General features: G+C 39.4%; 1 protein-coding gene across 2 annotated transcripts in view; it reads left to right on the top strand.

Moving 5' to 3' along the window:
• The window catches only part of LOC129771861 (breast cancer anti-estrogen resistance protein 1), a 329,735-nt gene extending 310,496 nt beyond the window's left edge, over positions 1 to 19,239 (top strand). For both annotated transcript variants that reach the window (XM_055775974.1, XM_055775975.1), the window contains exons 4-6: positions 7,136 to 7,884; positions 13,792 to 13,952; positions 14,013 to 19,239. In XM_055775974.1, the coding sequence (XP_055631949.1) occupies positions 7,136 to 7,884; positions 13,792 to 13,952; positions 14,013 to 14,965 (1,863 nt within the window). In that variant the 3' untranslated portion in view covers positions 14,966 to 19,239. The remainder of the gene's footprint in view (positions 1 to 7,135; positions 7,885 to 13,791; positions 13,953 to 14,012) is intronic.
• The last annotated feature ends 514 nt before the right edge of the window (positions 19,240 to 19,753 follow it).

The following is a 19,753-nucleotide window of genomic DNA, read 5'->3' as shown; positions in this document are numbered from 1 at the left end:
ATACCGCTATTTGAAGCGGTTCATGAATATATAAACTGATGAATGATATAAACTACATTCCCTATTTTGGTTCTTAGAAGGAATCGGTGAGTTCGAGTAGAAAATAGAGGGCAAGAAACATGAACCTTACTGCTCACGAGAGCTGGATCGTATGATGCTTAAGAAAATTTGTGTTGTAAAGAAAATGTTACTATAAGAACAACCCAACAAACAATCATTAGCTGCTATTAAACTATTCAGCCAAGCAGTGGTCGAATAAAATCTTTGAGTGCTTAGTAAAATGATATACTGAACATTGTATAAAAGTCTATTCCGGCCAACGCTTTTGATATTCGATTCGATTGATATATACCCCGATAACACGGCAGTGAAATGTTCTGAGGGTGCTTTCATCCGACTATTAACACTCTCTGCCTTACCGATACGAACCGATCATTAGCTGCAATAAAACTAGTCAGTTGAATAATGGCCGAAAAATAGTAAAGAGTGCCTAATAAGACGATATAGTGAACTATACGTTATATGAAACCTTATTTATACCAAATTGAACCTTTTTTTCAACCATTGATATTGATGTGGATAATATGCGAGAGAAACGTTTTGTAAACTGCAAAGCAGCTTTTGTACGGACTACTGAAATGCGCATCTGCTGCAAACTTTTTTCAAGCTCATGTTCGACAGCTCGGGATCACATTTTCAAGAGGTCCAATGGAGCAAATGGTTTGATGGAGGATCATCAAAAGATTGTGAACCGTTTGGCATCGCCAGTATTTGTTTCTCCATCACTTGATGATTGTTGCATAAATGTTATGTAACAATACACAAAAATAATCAATTTCGGGCCCCTGAGTTTCGAACCCATGATCCCAACCAATTTAGCTTCGAAGACCTCCTTTATGTTGAAGTGTTTAATTTTTATTGCTGCTATTCTACATTGAGTTCGCACTACGAATTTTGTCTATTGTTTTAGTTTGTATTGGTTTTGGTAAAGAGAACTACGTCTTCGGGTGACGAACGATGGAGCTTCTACCTGGACATGGAAGTTTCTATCAACACACAACACTTTGAATATGACTCACGTCGAAACATAGGAAATAATGTAGCTATCTGGTAAGTGCTCGTTGTCGACTAAAGGAGAAAAATTCTGAATGTGCATTTATTAAAAAAAAATCTTGGAACAAATACAAATCCATACCATGCAATTTGACCCCTGAATTGTATGCAAAAACACGAGCTTGACGTCGTAGTGGGGGAAAGTGAGCGGCCAGTAAAATTATTAACATACCTACTTTATTCGTCAAATTGTTTGATTGTTTGATTATCACCTGTACTTACGTATTATACAAAAAATATATTCAATAAAATCCCCCTTTTAATGGTATATTGCGTGACTGGAAAAATAGTGAAATAAATAAACGTAACAAAACAGAGGATACAGAGGATAAGGACCCGAGGCGCCATCAAGGTAACGCGACCCGAGTCGATCGCCGATCGCCATCAGAAGCGGCGGTCTCTCGCAAGCAAACCTATGTTTCACTGATTTCCCGGTTAGTTTGAATTATAGGAGACGATCCTTTAGTAAGGTCTTCTCCGGTTAATTTTTGTTTTGAAATATATCATTTTTTTGCAATTCAAAGCTATTGCACCATGATCTGAAGAAGTTTCCACAATTACGGATATTTTAGTTTGGACATTTGGCTTTTTTTGAAATCTTAGGTTAATGAAAACAATGCACTTTTCCCGTGTGGCTTATACCCGTGAGGTTTTTTCCGCGTCAGAATGTTTCTAGTAGGCTTTTGTGACATTAAGCTTTTTCCTCTGCAGTTATTTCCGTGGCTCTTATTTCCTTTGCGATTTTTCCGGGAATCAACCCATGCTTGGATGAAAAACCATCCGCAATTTGCGGAAAATTATTTACTCTAAGGCAGGTGGATAGAATATGGTCTGGAAATTCGTATGAAATAAATAATTTCTTTATTTCTGATTACTCATCTAAGCAATTAAGTTGCTTGAAACGGGTTGTCCTTGCGGATATACTTACCTCATCCAGGCAGTTCATATATAAAGTGTTTGGTAATATTCAGTTTACTGAAATCAAGTTTCATATGAAACCTTCTCATCGAAAACGCATAAAAATAGAAGGCCAGATGTGTTGCTAAGCGCAAAACACGATTTGATTTGTCGGAATTTTTACTTCTTCATTCGGGTAAACATTCCTTTCGGGTAAATGTCGCATTCGGGTGTTTGTTACATTCGGGTAAATGTACATTCGGGTAAATGTACATTCGGGTATTTGTGGCCTTCAGGTCAATGTCCATTCGGTTATATGTTGCATTCGGGTATTCGTTACATTCGGGTGAATGTCATTCGAGTATGTGTTACATTCGGGTAAATGTGCTTCGGGTAAACGTGTTTCGGATGAATGGGACACAACAGGAAAATTATAGTAGAAGGAAATTATAAAAGGTCAATTAGCTTAATACGCTTAATAAGAATACGTAGTAATACGTTCATATTTTGATTAATTTTAGACAGAATGAAGTTCGCCGGGTCAGCTAGTTAATAATATTAATTATTAGCTGATATAATGCTATTCGGCATTAGAAATTTTGATATAGTGCCGTGATAGGGCATAACGCTAATGCTCAGGAACAGGAACGAAAACAGGAGCAGAAACAGAAAACGGAAACAGAAAAGGAAAAAGGAAACGGAAACAAAAAACGGAAATAGAAAACAGAAAGGGATATAATAACATAATAATATAATAACAAAAAATATAATAATATAATAATAAAAAATAATATATTGGGTGTGCAACTTAATTCGTTCCGTTTCCACAAGATGGCCCAAGGTGCTATAAATAGTCGACGGTGACAGCTAATTTATGCTGAATCGTGAAGTGTCGACATTTGTCAATCTGATCTGATTTCATCTTTGTTATATAGAGGCTATAAACTGTTCAGTTCATTCGCCTCTAATGTGTCAATCAAATATTGTTCACAAGTCTTCGTTTCACATAACAAGTTCAATTTTTACTGCGTTTGAAATTTTCGCCTTTCGTTGCAAATAACCACCATTTACGGGAAGTTTTGATTTTCTATTTTCATTGGAAGAAAGGTGCAGCCGAAGCGCATTGAATGCTTGTAGAAGTTGGGATTGGAAAAATGGATTCACTACGACAATTCAAAACGCAAAAGATCGTAGGTCAACCAGGAACATCAACGGCGAAGTCGAATATCCACGATACCTAAGTAATTCTCTGTATTTGGTTGGATCGAAAGGGTGTGATCCGCTATGAGCTCATAAAACCTGGTCTAAATTATGCGACAAGACACGAGTCGATAATATTCCATAATGACAACGCTCGGACTCATGTTGCTGTTCGAGTTGAAAACAATTTGGAAAATAGCGGATGAGGAATTCTGGGTCACCCACCTTATAGCCCAAACGTAGCTAAACTCATTTCTGGCTTCGAAAGATGAACATTTTTATTCACGGCGGGTTGTGTAAAGGTAGGAAAAAATGGTGGCCAACAATGGCCAACACTTTGAATAATGTATAAATTCATTTTATTACCAAAATCAAGAGTTTGTCATGCAAAAATGGAACGAATTATGTTCCACATCAATAGTAATATAAAATAGGGAATGATGAATAGAGCGAATAAAACGAATAGAACGAATAGAACGAATAGTGCGAATAGAGCAAATGGAGCGAATAGCGAATAGAGCGAATAGCGAATAGCGAATAGCACATAGCGAAAAGCGAATAGCGAATAGCGAATAACGGATAGTGAATAACGAATAGAGCGAAGAGAGCGGAGAAAGTGAAGAGAGTGAATAGAACAAACTGAGCATATTCTGTATAGAAGGAACAAAGCGAATAGCGACAAACAATTTGTCAGATTAGTGGCATGCTAGTCCGTATAAAACAAAAAAAAACTTCGAATTTGTTTGGATGCAATTTTCTAATCGATTCGCATTCGTTATTTTGCCGCCAACCAATCAGAACGAAGTGCGAAATCGTTTGCGAAAAAGCGAAAGTAGGTAGAACTTCTCAAGCTTTTTCTGCGAAAAATACGAGTTCGCCTTGCTTTGACAGTGAGTTTTGCACTCATCATACAGTTGGAACACTGGAACAATTAATTCTAGATGGAAGCAACAATATAACAAAATTAACGTTCAGCTTTCATCATTCAGAGCCATGAAGCAATATAAGTAATATTTAAGGTGGCGGGCTCTGATTTTTCTAATAATGAATTCTATAAAATTCGGGTATATTTATTTCACCAATCTTGTACAACTGGATTTCGTTGCGAATGTTGCTAATGGTTTACTGTACCTTTCTCGTATCACTAAAATACGCGGATTAAAATTTGCTGTCAATTCATTTTGATTTTTCTGATTGAAAATAACTGATTCGTGCAAAACAGTAATAAATAATAACACTAGAAGACGATAGTTAGACAGATTCATAGGACGAAATCTCATGTTTTCGAAAAGCTTGTTTTTGAATGCTTCACAATGAAAAAAAATTGAGCATATTTTTGCGTTAGCACATTTTGAGGAAGAAAAAACATTTTAGGATCTGGATTATGTAAAGTTGGAACGAGATTCAGAAATGGGCCTAACCTACCGAACTCTGGGTATTCTAGTGGCATTTCTACTCTAGAAATACACGAAATAAAGCTTGTCGTAGATTTATTTTTCCTCTGAATTTTCAGATGATAATTGATTTATGCAAAACTATAACGAATAATAAGCTGTCATTGAGGAACGATAGTTTGACAGAATCGCATGATTTCATAAGTTAATGTGAATGATTTTAGCGAAAACATTTCGCAAGAACGAATTTCGCATGCGGAAAATCCACTCATTCTAGAACAAGGTTTACTCATTGTCGCAATTCCCTCCCCGTTGACGGAAGGAAGGTATTGTATTATAGAGACTTTAAACTTTTGCAGTTCATTCGTCTCTAAGACCCGTTGACGGAGCTGCGGGGATTCATTTTTATAGGCGATAAAATGCGCGATGAAATCGTGTATTTAATTAGGTTTCGTTTCTTGAGTAAGAGAGTTAAGAACTATCACTGGAGATATTTTATCTTCTTAGCATTCACAATATAGGCCATTATTTGATTATGGTCACTTTAGAGACAAGATTTGAACAGACTGTGACGGGGACACGTTTTGCCATGAATCTGAATGGAAACGAAAAAAGTATAAGAACAATAATTGTATTTTTTTATTAATTCGATTATTTTTACAGGCTCATCTACATAGGTTTTAGGGAGTCAAGTTTCTTAACTATATTTGTATTGCTATATTTAAGCATTTTTACTATATTTAAACATTAAAACAAAATACTGTTCATAGGAAGGGAAATCAATTACTCGCAAAAATAATTGTATAGCAAGATAAATAGTTCAAATGTACATAGGCCAGTTCCGCTCAGAGAAAAATTAAGCCTTCGTATTTATTAACCATTTCACACCCGAGGGGAATATTTTTCCCTTATACAAAAATCGTTATCTATTGTTCAATTATTATTGAATCGATATTTTTTTACTGAATGTCAGAATAAAACGTATGTCCAAGGCAGCCAATGTGTTTCTGAACGAATAAAAAAATAACTGTCAAACATGGTCCGGTCTGACTTAACATCGACCACATAAGAAATGTGTTATGTGCAATCTCCACTTGTGCTTCACAAGTAAATGAAATTGTTTCGTAGAATACCATAACTAACTATTTATTTTGCTTTTCTGATATTTTTTATTATGTTTTTTGTATTACAAAGCAATAAATAAAATACCGATATAATAAACCTAACTCTTCGTTTATTTAATTTTATGGTCCATAGGGAAAAATATTTTCCATGAAATTATAGAAAACCTATACACCCTGCTATGTTTTTTGGTGATATTTTCTTGCTTTACACCCACAATAGCTAAAATATAGTGTTGTATTGGCATATTTAGTCTTGGACATCTTATGGTCCTGTAAGGGTTAAAATGTGTAAATAGCGAAAAGCTTTTATTAGATATTTCAGAGTTCAGTTTAAAAAACGCGTGAAAGTTTCTGATAATAAGACATGACATGAACATGATTGACACAAAGATGGCGCTATTATTGACAAACCCAAAATGCGTACTCTCACGACTCACAACAATTCTCCACCATTTATCAATAATGTGAAAACATTCGTTTTTATTACAGCGAAAAAACAAACTGCAGAAATATGTGCGTTGTCGTAAAAAGAAACAGCCACTTCACTATAAATAGTCATTTATCAGAATACCATCAACCGGAACCAAACAAAGGGCCAATTGCTTACAACTTCTGTTGCGAAGTTCTGTTCCTTTTTTCCCCGTATCCTTGTCACTTTTGCTTTCTCCCTGTCTGCCCGTTGTACAACAAAAACAAGCAGTATCCTCGTACCAACACGATCAAATCGGCCGAATTCGGTCATGCGCAGCACAGATCCTTCTCATAAGTGCACCCACACTAGCCCACCATTTGTTTCAGGAAATGGAAAATGTTCCTTACGTGTGTCCTCGGAAAATTCACTTACTCAGTAGTATCAAATAGTCGGCCAGACGCCGAAGGACATTGCTAGGGGCTACACAGGATTTTTTTGCTCAACAATTGTTTGGTAAATACAATGTGGAAAAAAGAAACTAGGGAAAAGTAGATGTTCATTCATAAAGGACTATGGCGAAAGTGATTTTCCTTTTGACGATTGAAAAATGATTGGTTTATCTTTCGTTCAATCTTAATAAGGAATTTTGGTTTACGGACGCAGTGAAAGTGAAAAAAATAGTCGTGAATTGAATTGAACTCCCAGTTTTTGAATTGTGAAAAAAAGTATCGGCGAGTAATTGCGTTCTTCGAAGAGTATTTTAGCTATGCGTTGTAATAAATGCGATTACCCGTTATTCAACAATTACAATGGAGAAAAAAGATAAATCCAGATGCGTTTCACAGATCGATATTCTATGCAATGTTTGTTGTTGCACTCTTTGCGCCAGTCTAAATGCCGTCGGATCGTATTTCAGTTGTCTTTTCAATTTACCGAAAATTTACTGACGATCAATCTGCTAATTTTACTTACATTTCATCGTTTTCTCTTTCCAGGTTCTGACACCCCAGAAATGTGGAGACGTGTATCTGTATGATCTGTTACCAACTCCGACGCGTGGCGGTAGCCCATTCCAACAGCACTCGACCTCATCAGACCCACTAGACACATACGACGTTCCGAAGCCGCCGGTTCCCATAAACTACGACTCACCGCGACCGTGGTCACGAACGCCGCCCCATTACAGCCATCATCCGCAGCATCATCATCATTCCCCGCACACACCCAATCTCGCTCAGCACCACCAGAGTCACCAGCACTTCAACTATAGAATGGAGGAGTCTTACGATGTTCCCCGGCCGGTGAACAATCTACTGGCTCAACAGCAGAATCTTACCCCCAGCAGTTCCAACTCGTCTCTGCTCACCTCGGACAGCCTCAGTCTGTCTTCCTCGAACCGATCATCGTTAGCCAACATGCCAGATTATGACGTTCCCCGGAGAAATCCCGTCTCGATACGGTCCACACCACCCCCACCCCAGCAGCAGCAGCATTCCCAACCACCCGGTACTCCACACTCCCAATCCAGCGGCATTTTCAGCAGCAACAATTCGATGTCCATTTCATCGTTCTCCTCCAGCACTAGTACTTATGATGTTCCTCAGACGCCACTTCATCAACAGCAGCAGCAGCAAGTACAAACCTCGCAAACACCGCAGCCCAACAAAGAATTACCTTTGGAATTGTCCTCCGCGCTGGAAACCCTCGCGAGGTTACAAAACGAAGCAACTGCCGCTGTTTCAAGGTAAGTAGTTGATGTTTTCCAAACCGTGACCGGCAAAAATCGGAGAGAAAATAAGAAAACATCATGGGTATAAATGCTTCACAGAAAAAAGTGCAGTTTTTATTTAAAAAAAAATATTTTCGAAATTTATTCTGTGGCCAAACTAATGGGGGCGAAAACCCCATTTAAAGAGAATATGGAATCGATGCGGCCTTAAACCACCGAGATGACGTGATCCAAGTCGGCCGCCGACCCGCCGTTGGAAGCCGCGGTCTCTCGTACGCAATAATGTGTTCCAATATAGGATATAGAATACTAAATGATCGTTATGGTCCGACCGAGTTATTTTCTTTTTTTAAATATATTATTCATTGCAAGTCAAAATAATTGCATTACGAGAAATTTTCACAATTATAGGTATTTTGGTTTTGACATTTAGCTATTTTTAGAAATGTTAGGTTAATCTCCCTGTACTTGTGCGCAAAATCATTACCGTTATTATTGTTAACGGCCGTATCCGCTTCGAACGTGTTCGGAAAAGCAATTTTACAAGTTTTTACAAGTTACAAGTTACAACATTTTTTTTTAAAGATTTTCAAAGTGTTAAGACTACAAGGATGCAAAGTTGAAGAATGAACGAATGCCCTGTGTCTATGAACGAGAATCAAATCGCCATAGGTGGACTGTCTAGAAGCTGACTGAAACCAAAAGCAAAATTGAGGGTCTGTCCGTTTATACCGCTGAATAACTGCAGTATAATTTCTACGTGGAATAATTCGATTGTTTCATCATTTAACGTGCATTCGTGATGAGTTCAGACCAATAAAATTATTCCTCTCACGAGCGATAAACTTCTACGCTTCGTATTTTACAAACATTGTGGGAAATAAAGCTGACATAAAATAATACACAGCTATATACGACAACTTTATTTCCCACACTGTCCATTTAAAAAAACTCAATTTTTAACGTCTGAGACACTAGTACGATTGAGCAAATATTTTGCATTGAGTTCATAGTTCATAGAAAAAAGTTTAAATTAGGGTCAAAACAACGTACTTCTAGCAGGTAAATAACGCCATGAAAAAAAATTCATACTAATTTTAGCAATTTAAAAGTGCCTTAGGGCCGACTAATCTGATAGAGAATAGTTGACCTCATACAAACTAATGTCGTATCCAGATGTCAACACCATTCCGCCGTCAACGCGGATTAGCCTGAGAATTATGGGTCAGGTTCAGTTGTGGTAACAGAGTATGACTAATTCTGGATCAGGGCGGTTTTGGTGAGCATCCTCGTGTATAATGAAGTGCGAACCGAAGAAGAGTTGTTTCGACCTCTTTTGTGTCATGATTTGTAGCATGTAACAACAAAAAAATGCCACTGGGGGAGGTGACTTCTATAAGACCATATTTGAACAAACGAAAACGAGTTATTCAGTGAAACGGTCAATCGACAAACACTGCATTCATGTATCTACACCCAAACTAGCGTTGGCAGAAAACATTTCATCTTTGGCAGAAATTTTGCCATTCCATGCGCTGGAGAGTCAAATGCGCAAATAATGAGCTGTTTTAAAACCTTGAAAATGGTTTGTATGAATGCGAGCAGACATCTCTTTCTGTTTTCTTTTCTCATTTCATTTGGGATTGTGCCAAAAAAAAGTCCATACGACGTCAATGGGGATCGAACCAAAGCCGGCTGGAATGCAAAGCTATTTTACACGACTACGCTATCCACATGGCTAATGATGCTTCAGCAGTTGTTCAGCAAATACGTGGTAATATTGCACCTGATTATATAATGAAGTTGGAAAGTGTTTTCTAAGAGGTAAAAAGGAGCACATGTAGGAGAACAATATCTATCTCGGTCTGGGCCCTGTATGTGGCAAAGTATGCGGAAAGCTTATTTGTCTTTTGTTTCGCTCGCTCGTATTAATCTTGTATTGCTGTACCATGTATATTATACAAATGTTTACCAGTATTTGTGAGTCATGACATTTTCTGTTATGTTGTGTCTCATTTAATGTCATAAATCGAGATGACAAAACATGAGCTAAAAATCAATTTTGGGTGTAGTAAAGGGTGTGTCACATCAAATTGCATCACGGAAAAAACGCTGTAGAAATTTAATTTTTAGGAATTATATCTTCAGCTTTCGCTTATAATCAGATAAGAGTAGTATAGATCACGTTGGCCATGCTTCACTGTCAATTTTTCGTAAATTTGGAAAAATGTCGTCGAACGAAAAAGAGCGTCGTGAATTAATCCTGTGCACTCATTTCGAGAATCCGGAGTTGTCACATCGGGACATCGGTAAGATGCTGGGAATCGTCCAATCCACGGCCAGCAGAGTACTAAAACGATACTTCGAGAACCTAACCATCGACCGGAAGGTGAAGAACGGCAAAAATGGATGCTCCGTCAGTGAAAAAGATCACAAGCGCGTAGTTAAGCAGTTTAGACGTGATCCGAGAAGATCAGTCCGGGATGTCGCCAATAAGCTGAATTTGTCAAGTTCATTCGTCCAGCGGACCAAGCAGCGGGAGGGCCTGCGTACATACAAGGTTCAGAAGGCTCCTAACCGCGACGAAAGGCAAAACATGGTGGGGAAGACGCGAGCCCGGAAGCTGTACACCGAAATGCTGACGAAGCCGCATTGCCTGGTAATGGACGACGAAACCTACGTGAAAGCGGACTTTCGTCAGCTGCCGGGCCTGTTGTTCTTCTCCGCAGAGGACAATTTCAGCGTTCCGGAGGAGATTCGCAAGCAGAAACTATCCAAGTTTGCCATAAAGTACATGGTGTGGCAAGCGATCTGCTCTTGCGGAAAGCGGAGCGCCCCCTTCGTGATGACCGGCACGGTAAACGGGCAGGTTTACCTTAAGGAGTGCCTACAGAAGCGCTTACTACCACTATTGAAGCAGCACGAGGGCCCGACCATCTTCTGGCCGGATCTCGCTTCGTGCCACTATTCAAAGGACGTGTTGGAGTGGTACGAAGCCAACGGGGTCACCTTCGTGCTAAAGGAAATGAACCCGCCCAACGCGCCGGAGCTTCGCCCAATAGAGAAATATAGGGCGATTATGAAGCAGGCCCTCCGGAAGAACCCAAAAGTTGTCAAATCGGAGGCGGACTTCAAGAGAAAATGGATTTCTGTTCAAAAAAAACTACAACCTGACGTTGTACAGAACCTTATGGACGGGGTAAAGAGGAAGGTGCGAGCATACGGGCTTGGGCTCGAAGTATGAATAAAAAGAAAATGCCAAAAGTTGTTTAATAGTTTTTATTTTACTGTCTAAAATTTTCAAAAGGATCGGTCTACTGGGCGATTTTCTACAGCGTTTTTTCGTGATGCAATTTGATGTGACACACCCTTTACTCACTAGTACGCATACAAAAAAAAGGAAAGTAGATAGATAGAATTACCTATTTTGTGATCTCAATCCATTAACGACCAAGCTGTGAAATTTTTTAACGAAAGCCATTGGTGTAATTTTGGTTAGTGACGTTACAGAAACCCCAGTTTTCTAGAATTAATTTTTTTTCGTTCTTCATTTTTCCGGAAAATGACAAAAAATCGAAAAATCGCCAAACAAAAACATTGGCCAAAACCTACATTTCATCCTGTGTGTTCTTCTATCGAAGTAATACTTTAGACAAGTTTACACATTTTTGCATTTTACCAGGTTTTGTTTTTTTGTTAGGTTTTGATTTATACAGGGTGGGCCATTTAAAGTGGAAGGATTTGTTTTTGCAATAGCAAAGTAAAGAAGTGGAATTTTAAATTTTTTTTTGAAATTCATTTATTTTGGTCCAAGGAGATTTGTTCTAACTACTTTTTGATTATGATATCTCGTAAATGACCGCCTCTGGCCTTGACCGCAAAATGTGCCCTTTTTTCGGCATTTTCTATCACTTTGCCCAATGTTTCGGCCGATATGGCAGCAATTTCTTGTCGGATATTGTCTTTCAGCGCAGCCAGGGTCCTTGGTTTACCAGTGTATACCTTGGATTTTAAATATCCCCATAAAAAAAAGTCAGGAGGCGTCAAATCTGGTGATCTCGGTGGCCAGTCATAATCGCCGTTTTTCGATATTAATCTTCCGGGGAACATTTCGCGCAATAATTTGGTCGTGGCAGCCGCTGTATGGCATGTAGCACTGTCCTGTTGGGACCAGTAATTGTCCAATTCATTTTCACGAACAAATGGCAATAAAAAATCGGTTATCATTGTCCGATAACGCTCCCCATTCACGGTTACCGTTGCTCCATTTTCGTTTTCAAAGAAGTACGGGCCGATGACTTTATCGGTATAAATGCCACACCATACAGTAACTTTTTGGTCGTAAAGAGGTTGCGTTTCGATGAATTGAGGGTTTTCAGTAGCATAAAACCGACAATTTTGTTTATTCACTCCTCCATTCAAGTTGAAATGCGCCTCATCAGACATTATGATTTTTTGCCAAAAGCCACAATTGAGAAGTTATTTTGAATGTACAGCTAAACAATTTCAGCGCGTTGTTTAGGTGTGTATTGTTCCATGGTTAAAATTGTACTGAAATGACGCTTCCAACGCGGTATGACATTTGTTAATCTGACATCTCTGTCAAAAGTTATGGGGTTGCCAGATGCTTCCACTTTAAATGGCCCACCCTGTAGTTACTTTAAACCGATTTTGTTACCCAATAAAGTTATACAAAATTGATTGAAATTAATAGTAAATGGTAGCTTAGAAACTATGCTATCATTTGATGCCGATTTTTCGAACGCTTGGCCTAAAATGGGTTAATGTTTCATGCTCATTCTTTTTTTTTATGTTATGGATCCCTTAGAAGAAATTTTATTTTTCACTGGGGTCCATACATTTTTGTTCTTCATATTTTTTGTCCACTCACCTCGTATCTAAATGTTTGTTTGTGTCCTGTTTTATTTTTAATAATGGAGTCCAAATCTAGGATCCTCAAAAAAGAGTATTTTCGAGATGGGGGTGAGTGGAGGGCACCAAAAAAAGTGTTGGTAACCGAATCATGGAATGTTGTTTGGTTGAGCTCTTGCGTCTCCAGAAAGGTGTGCGCTGACGTCCCATTCTTCATCGATGGACGCGTCTCATTGTTGTCACAGAACTGTCCTACAAAATTAAAAAATTCTAAATCTTTCAGGAAACCATTGTTTATCTACATTGTTCTATCCTATTATCCTGTTTCATATAGTTTTTAGAGCCGAGATGTTTTCTTGTAAATGCCTCTATTTCTTTCTGCTTCTTTTTCATTGTAAATAAAAAATAAACATTACAGAAAATCAACTAGAAAGTATTTTACATGGTGGCACATAAGTCACGCAGGAAAAAAAAAACGATCGCGCTGCAACTATCGAGCGTTGGTTCCTAAGCGGTTCAGTTGTCGACTTTATATCGTTTTTTATTCGAGAATAAAGATTTTGTATCGTGAGACATTTTTTTATGCGAAATTTTTTTTTGTGCAAATCGGTTGTGTGACTTATGCGCCACCCTGTACATACCACATAACCTCAATAAACAACAGAAACATAAAACATTGATTTAATTTTCTCAACAGTAGTGCTTGACTGACAGACGAAGAAACACATTCTTACGAAAACAAGGATAGGACAGCTCGTTCGAACGATCGATGTTCGAAAGTTCGAATGTATAGATTTGTTTCGTACGAAACCAAAAATACGAATGAGGCATACTTCTTTCGAACGTTTTCCATTCGTTCGAAAACAAGAATAATAAGACCGTCTTATACCCATGATGTTTTACCGCGTCAGAATATTGTTAGCCGAATTGAGACATTACGCTTTTTCAGTGCAGTTATTTCTACTGCTTTTGTTTCCTTCCCGATTTGATCCGAGAATCTTCCAACGCACTAAGAAAAAACACAACTGATTGTTTGTCTCTGTTCTGCAGGCTGCTCGGATTCGTATCCCCCAACTGGCGAACCAAGGAGAAATTGGATCCGATACTGATGGATCTCAAGTTAGCCGCTGTGCGGCTCCGTACCGCCCTGCACGATTTGGCCGAGTTCGGCGACGGTGCACTGGGAAATGCCTTCAAGGCGGAAGATAAAGGTCTAATATACATAGCAGTCTTAAGCTGGTGAAATACTAATAGTGATTCTTATTTTTTAGGCATAGCCCAAAAGCTAAAACCTCTGGTCAAGGCGCTGCGCGATGCCGACAAGCTCGTTCACGAAGCATCCCAGAACCTGGACAACCAAGGCTGGACCATGGTAACGCTCCAGCGACCGGAGGCAACCCAGAAGCTCCAACAACAGCTACCTCCCGACAGTTTGGACCAATTGATAGCCTGCGCCCAAACCCTCACGGAAGACGTCCGGCAGACGGCTTCCTTCATCCAGGGCAACGGCACACTGCTGTTCAAGCGGACATCAACCGCAACTGCAACATCCACTGCCAGCACACCTCTGACTCCTACCGGAAATAAAGTTACCCCTGGAACTAACACCACCAGCAGCAGCAACAGCGGTAGCAACAACAATAACGGGGACTGGCCGGAGGATTACGACTACGTAAGCCTCGAATCGAAAGAGGCTTCGGCGAAATCGAACGCCGAAATTCATGACGCACTGCCAAAAGATTTGAAGAAAAACTTCGAGAACGTCGTGCGCAACGCAGACGCGGCGGCCGCCGTTTGCAGCGAGAAGACGGAGACACTCGATCCGAACGATAAATCCGTGCTCGTGTACTACGCATCCCAAACGGTAACGCACATGGGTTACCTGACCCAGGCGATAGACGCATTCCTGCAGACGGTAGAACACAACCAGCCGCCAAAATTTTTCCTAGCATACGGGAAGTTTGTGGTGCTCAGCGCCCACAACCTGGTCAACATTGGGGACATCGTGCATCGGAACGTTTCACGGGAGAACGTCAAGACCCGGGTGCTCCAGTGTGCCGACGCACTGTCGGAAGCGCTGAAAACGTGCGTTGCCAAAACGAAAAAAGCGGCTCAGCACTTTCCCAGCGTTACGGCCGTCCAGGAGATGGTCGATTCGGTGGTGGATATCTCCCACCTGGCTAGCGATCTCAAAATTGCAATGCTCGAAGCGGTACAACAGTAGAAATGGTGGTAAATAGTGAAAATTCGATTTGGGCTCAGTGTGGATAGCAAGCGCATGGTTGGTTCTCATGGCTCAAGATTTACGCGACTCGTGTGCGAGCGTCCGTATGTAAAAGTGACTCCATGATATTCCTGGAACCACGGTGAGCATTAGGTTTTTGAGAACTTCTTTTCTCAGGATTCATAAAGTGTTTGCAGCGATGTTTTTTGAAAAGCTTGAACTGCCTTTTTCAAAGCCGGTTCAGGTAGAAAATTGTTCTAGAATGCTTTTGATAGACTGTAACTGTCAAAAACAGCGAACAACAGCATCTGAAATTTACCAAAAAGGTGGAACTTTTTGATGTGGTGTTGCAATTGAAGGACACACTTTAGTAAAAGTGATGATGTAACATCTCCCTCTTAAGAAAACACGTAGTCTTGAAGACGTTGTGGAAGCTTTACACTCCACGTATTGGTCTGGATGGTAGTGACGTAGAACACTTAGATGGGACTGAGATGGGATCAAATAGTTTTTCCTAAGGTTTGATTCATTTAGAATCCGGAGTCACAAAACCGGTCGTATCTCGGATTTGGTTAAAGGTAAAAAACATTTTTAATTCAAAATGCAGATAATTTATTGTTCTTTATAGAAAAAAAATGCTAAAAAAATATTCCGTTACATTTCTGATGAATGTTCGTACTTTACTTCGGATGCCTTCATCAAAGTTTACACACTCTGTTGATCAACTTTAGCGGCCATTTTATTTCACGATCTCTTCATGTCTGTAACATCCCGAGTCACTTTGGCACCCTTCTTAAATTTTTGCTTTAACAATTGCCCATTATTTTTTGATTGGGTGGAATTGGGGGCAATTGGGAGGATTGAGGTCTTTTTCAATGTAATCGACCCCATTGTCACGATGCCACTGCAGCATCTCTCGACAGTAGTGGCAGCTTACCAAATCTAACCAAAATATCGAAGAACCTCTGTGAGCCCCCTAATAAACGGAAAGAAACGTTTCTTCAGACACTATTCCCTAGAGATTTTAGAATCCATTGTCTGGTTTTGACAAGAATCTTAGTATTTTGTACACAGTTGCAAATCCGTGGAGGCGTTCTGGCGTAGTGGTAACATCCATACCTCTCACGCAGTTATCACGAGTTCAATTCTCACTCCCGACATTCTTCCAAAATCGAAGTAAAAGTGACGAACCTGCCGAAATGTGTTGAAAGTCACTATAATAGAGAAAAAAAAGTTGCAAATCCGTTGCTAAATCAGCAACTCCCTGTTAAATTTATCAGCAAAAACGAACTTAAATTTGCTGAGGACATCTCCTCTGGTAGTGACCAGGGAGCTGTACAAAATCCATATTGACGTACGTTTCGTTAACCATCAGCATGCCTCCTTCGTACTTGGTCAAACCGAGTTCCCCGGTCCACCTTAATTGTTCACAATACCTTCAACTCACCCTCCGATCGTAAATTCCACTACAACGCTTCCTCTGATCCATCCAAACAAAAGTTGCACGTTCACGGAACCAGCAATTTCGCTATTTCAATACCTAACCACGCCAGATTTTTAATATGAGTGTTCGAAATCAAATTTCTTCTCTCGGTGAATTTACTGAAAGAATATTAAGTTTACAATTACAATTAAGTTTAGCAATGAAATGAAAAAAATCAAGCTTATTGATGATTTCCAAAAAATGACCGAACGTTTGAATTAACTCCACTCATCAAATTCTGCACAGTAGTCTTTGTGCACTTTCTGGACGCTTTTTAGACACTGTGCCTTCCTTGTTGAACTGCAGCTGGGAACAGTTAGGTGGGTTGAAGTCTTCTTCGATGTTGTTTTCCGAAAACCACTGTAGAGTGGATTTGGCATAATGTGTCGATGCCAAATCCGGCCAGAATAGAGGAGGAACCTAGTGCTTTCTATAAAGTGGAAGCAATCTCGTCTTCAAGCATTCTCCCACATAAATTTGAGCATTTATAACCCCTTTTACGAAAAAAGTTGACGATCGCATGCCACACGTGCAAATGGCTTCCCAAACGAGCACTTTTTGGCCGAGTTTTTCCATCGCAACAGTCGTATCCGCTAATGGTACACTCTCTCCAATCGATATGGTATAAAATTGAGGTCCCGGCAGCGTTCTGGAATCTTCTTTGACGTATGTTTCGTCATCCATGAGAATGCACTGGTTGGAATTGTTCAAAATACGCTCATATAGCTTTCGAGCTCGTGTTTTAGCGATATCCTGCTGCTCCGGTGTTTGTTTGGCCACTCTAAGCTTTTTTCTAGACTTCAGACCATGTCTCTGTTTAATCCGCTGAATCATCCCAACACTGGTTTTGAACTTCTTGGCCAAATCACGAATAGATGCAGACATGTTTTTCTGAATATAATTTACTTTTTTTTTTGTTTACTTTTCGGCACAATTCGAGATTACTTGGTCCGGGTTTTCGCCCACTTTTGCTGAGATCCTCGAAAGAACACTAATTATCGAACCTTTTATTTCTCTATTATAGTGACTTTCAACACATGTTGGCTGGTTCGTCACTTCCACTTCCATTTTTGGAAGTCCGTACATACCCGATATCGCTTCTCTCTTAACTCACAAACCGTAATATAACCATCAGCGAATTCAATTTTGCAATTAAACCACTCAAAATGCTTCATATCGAAGCCATAAAAATTACATCTCCTCTACTGGTGAGAACAGTTGAACTTTTTGGCGACATCCCGTTGTCTCAGTGAATTCTTATTATTGAAGGCACAAGAAAGAGAACGAAGTCCTTTTGCGTTCATAATTTTGGTAGGTCTCCCACTACCTTTATTGCGAGTAGTTGTTGGGGATTTAAGGATATGGTAAACAGACGAAGCCTCAATATGTTCTTTTTAAAATGTTGTACCGTATACTTCTTGCCGAGATTTCGGTGCAGTTCGTAGAAATGTACAACGCGCTCGCAAAATGATTCTTGTTTCGATGGCATTTTGAGGATGCTGAGCATGCATGAACAAAACAAGAAATACCAGCAGAAAGAGAAATAGAGAACTAACACATACACACTTTCATAGCGTTCTTAAAAAAACCCCAAAATTTTAGTTGCCACCCGTTATTTGGTTCCATGGTTCCATGGCTCCTTCCCCACGATGCGGAATGAATAATATCCAGATTCTCACAGAATGGCTAAAATTCGTATTCAGTAAACTGGGCTACATTATCGGACACTCTTTTGGGACACTAAAACTAGCACCACGGCCTTATAAAGAGTTAACGAGCAGTGGCAAATATATTGCCACCAATTTACCAAATGTTTCAATAGTTATCTTTTTATCAAAAGAGAATATGTGTAAAGGGTTAATCCAATCAAATGATCAAGTTTTCTTGGTTAAATCGATATGAGCCGATTCACTTCTTGATAGTTTTGTTTCTGGTAGTGTTATCAGCTCGCTTTGTGACACTTTTAAGGTCCTTGGATCGCTTGATGATGTCCTGAAAACTGTTATTGGTTGATACATAGTGAAACCGCGATGTCTCATTCGCCCCTCAAGATTCCGTGCAAGGTCAAGGGATTTGTGAAAATATGAAAAATAAATACAAACATTGGACGTAGCGAAACGAAGAACCTCCACTTGAATGCTTCAGCCAAGAAAAAACAAATAAAAAAACGGATTCGTCGGGAATGGTCGATTCATTTGATCACCCAAAGATGCTCATCCAAAGAAGTGAAAACATTACACCAAGTGCGCAAAACCGTACCTCAGAATCCGAACATCGACATTTAAAAGACTTGATCCGATCATGCCGCATCCATCCTTCCCATCGAACAAACCAATACTGTGTGTGAGGGCCAATACTTACAAGATATGCCAAATTTATTAGTAGAACCGAGCGTGTCCGGTCTTTTATGTAGTTGATCTATTAGCAAAGATCAAACTTCGAGAGACCAGTGAGAACGGAGAAGACATTTTATAACCATAAAGACACGAACCCGAAGGAGAAGAACAATAACACAACTTAAACTTTTAAATGTGATATTAAATAACTGACGTGCATACGCGCATATAAACAAATGCATTTGAAAAGGATAGGATTTGATAGTTGTAAAACAGTTCGTATAAGCGAGTGTTTTGACCACCTCGTCTACACATAACATCCTAAAGTTTAACACCACCAAACTTAAGCCACTTTTGTACAAACACTTCATATTATTCTTTCGAATCAGTTCGAGTTGTACCATTTCTTGGTTCCATTTCATAAACTATCAGTTTAGCTGTTTAGTAGGATTAGAGAACAAACATAACGCACACCAAACTGCATTTCTCTGAACCCGGTACGAATTATTCGGTAAGCATGTTCCCGAAATAAAAGAAAAAAAAACTATCTATACGAGACAAACCGGAGCAAAATGTCTCGCCCAAGTCATTAACTGCAATAGTTGGAAGCATGTTAACTTTTATTTATGGACCAGATGAAAGGAGAGAAAACAAAACACTAATATAATACGAGGGAAAATGTACGTTTCCCTATAATCCTCGAAAGCATGTCTGAATGTCTGCTTCGGTACTACTTATTCCAATGATCGATTTCGAAATAAAATATCTTCTTTCTGTATCATAGCATAACGTTTAACTGATCATAATCGATTAAATGGCACTATCGCTAGCGTTAAGTGGATGTAGTCGTGTAACTGTAGTCTGTAGTCGGTAATAAAAGCCGATCAACTAAGAGAGCGCGAGTGTGATGCGAGGCAACTATGGAGCGAAACTAGTGAGAGCAGTAGGAGTGTCGAGGCAAGCAAATAT

This window comes from Toxorhynchites rutilus, chromosome 2 (genome assembly GCF_029784135.1).
Source record: "Toxorhynchites rutilus septentrionalis strain SRP chromosome 2, ASM2978413v1, whole genome shotgun sequence".
NCBI classification, from domain to species: domain Eukaryota; kingdom Metazoa; phylum Arthropoda; class Insecta; order Diptera; family Culicidae; genus Toxorhynchites; species Toxorhynchites rutilus.
This window is presented reverse-complemented; position numbering and strand designations above follow the sequence as displayed.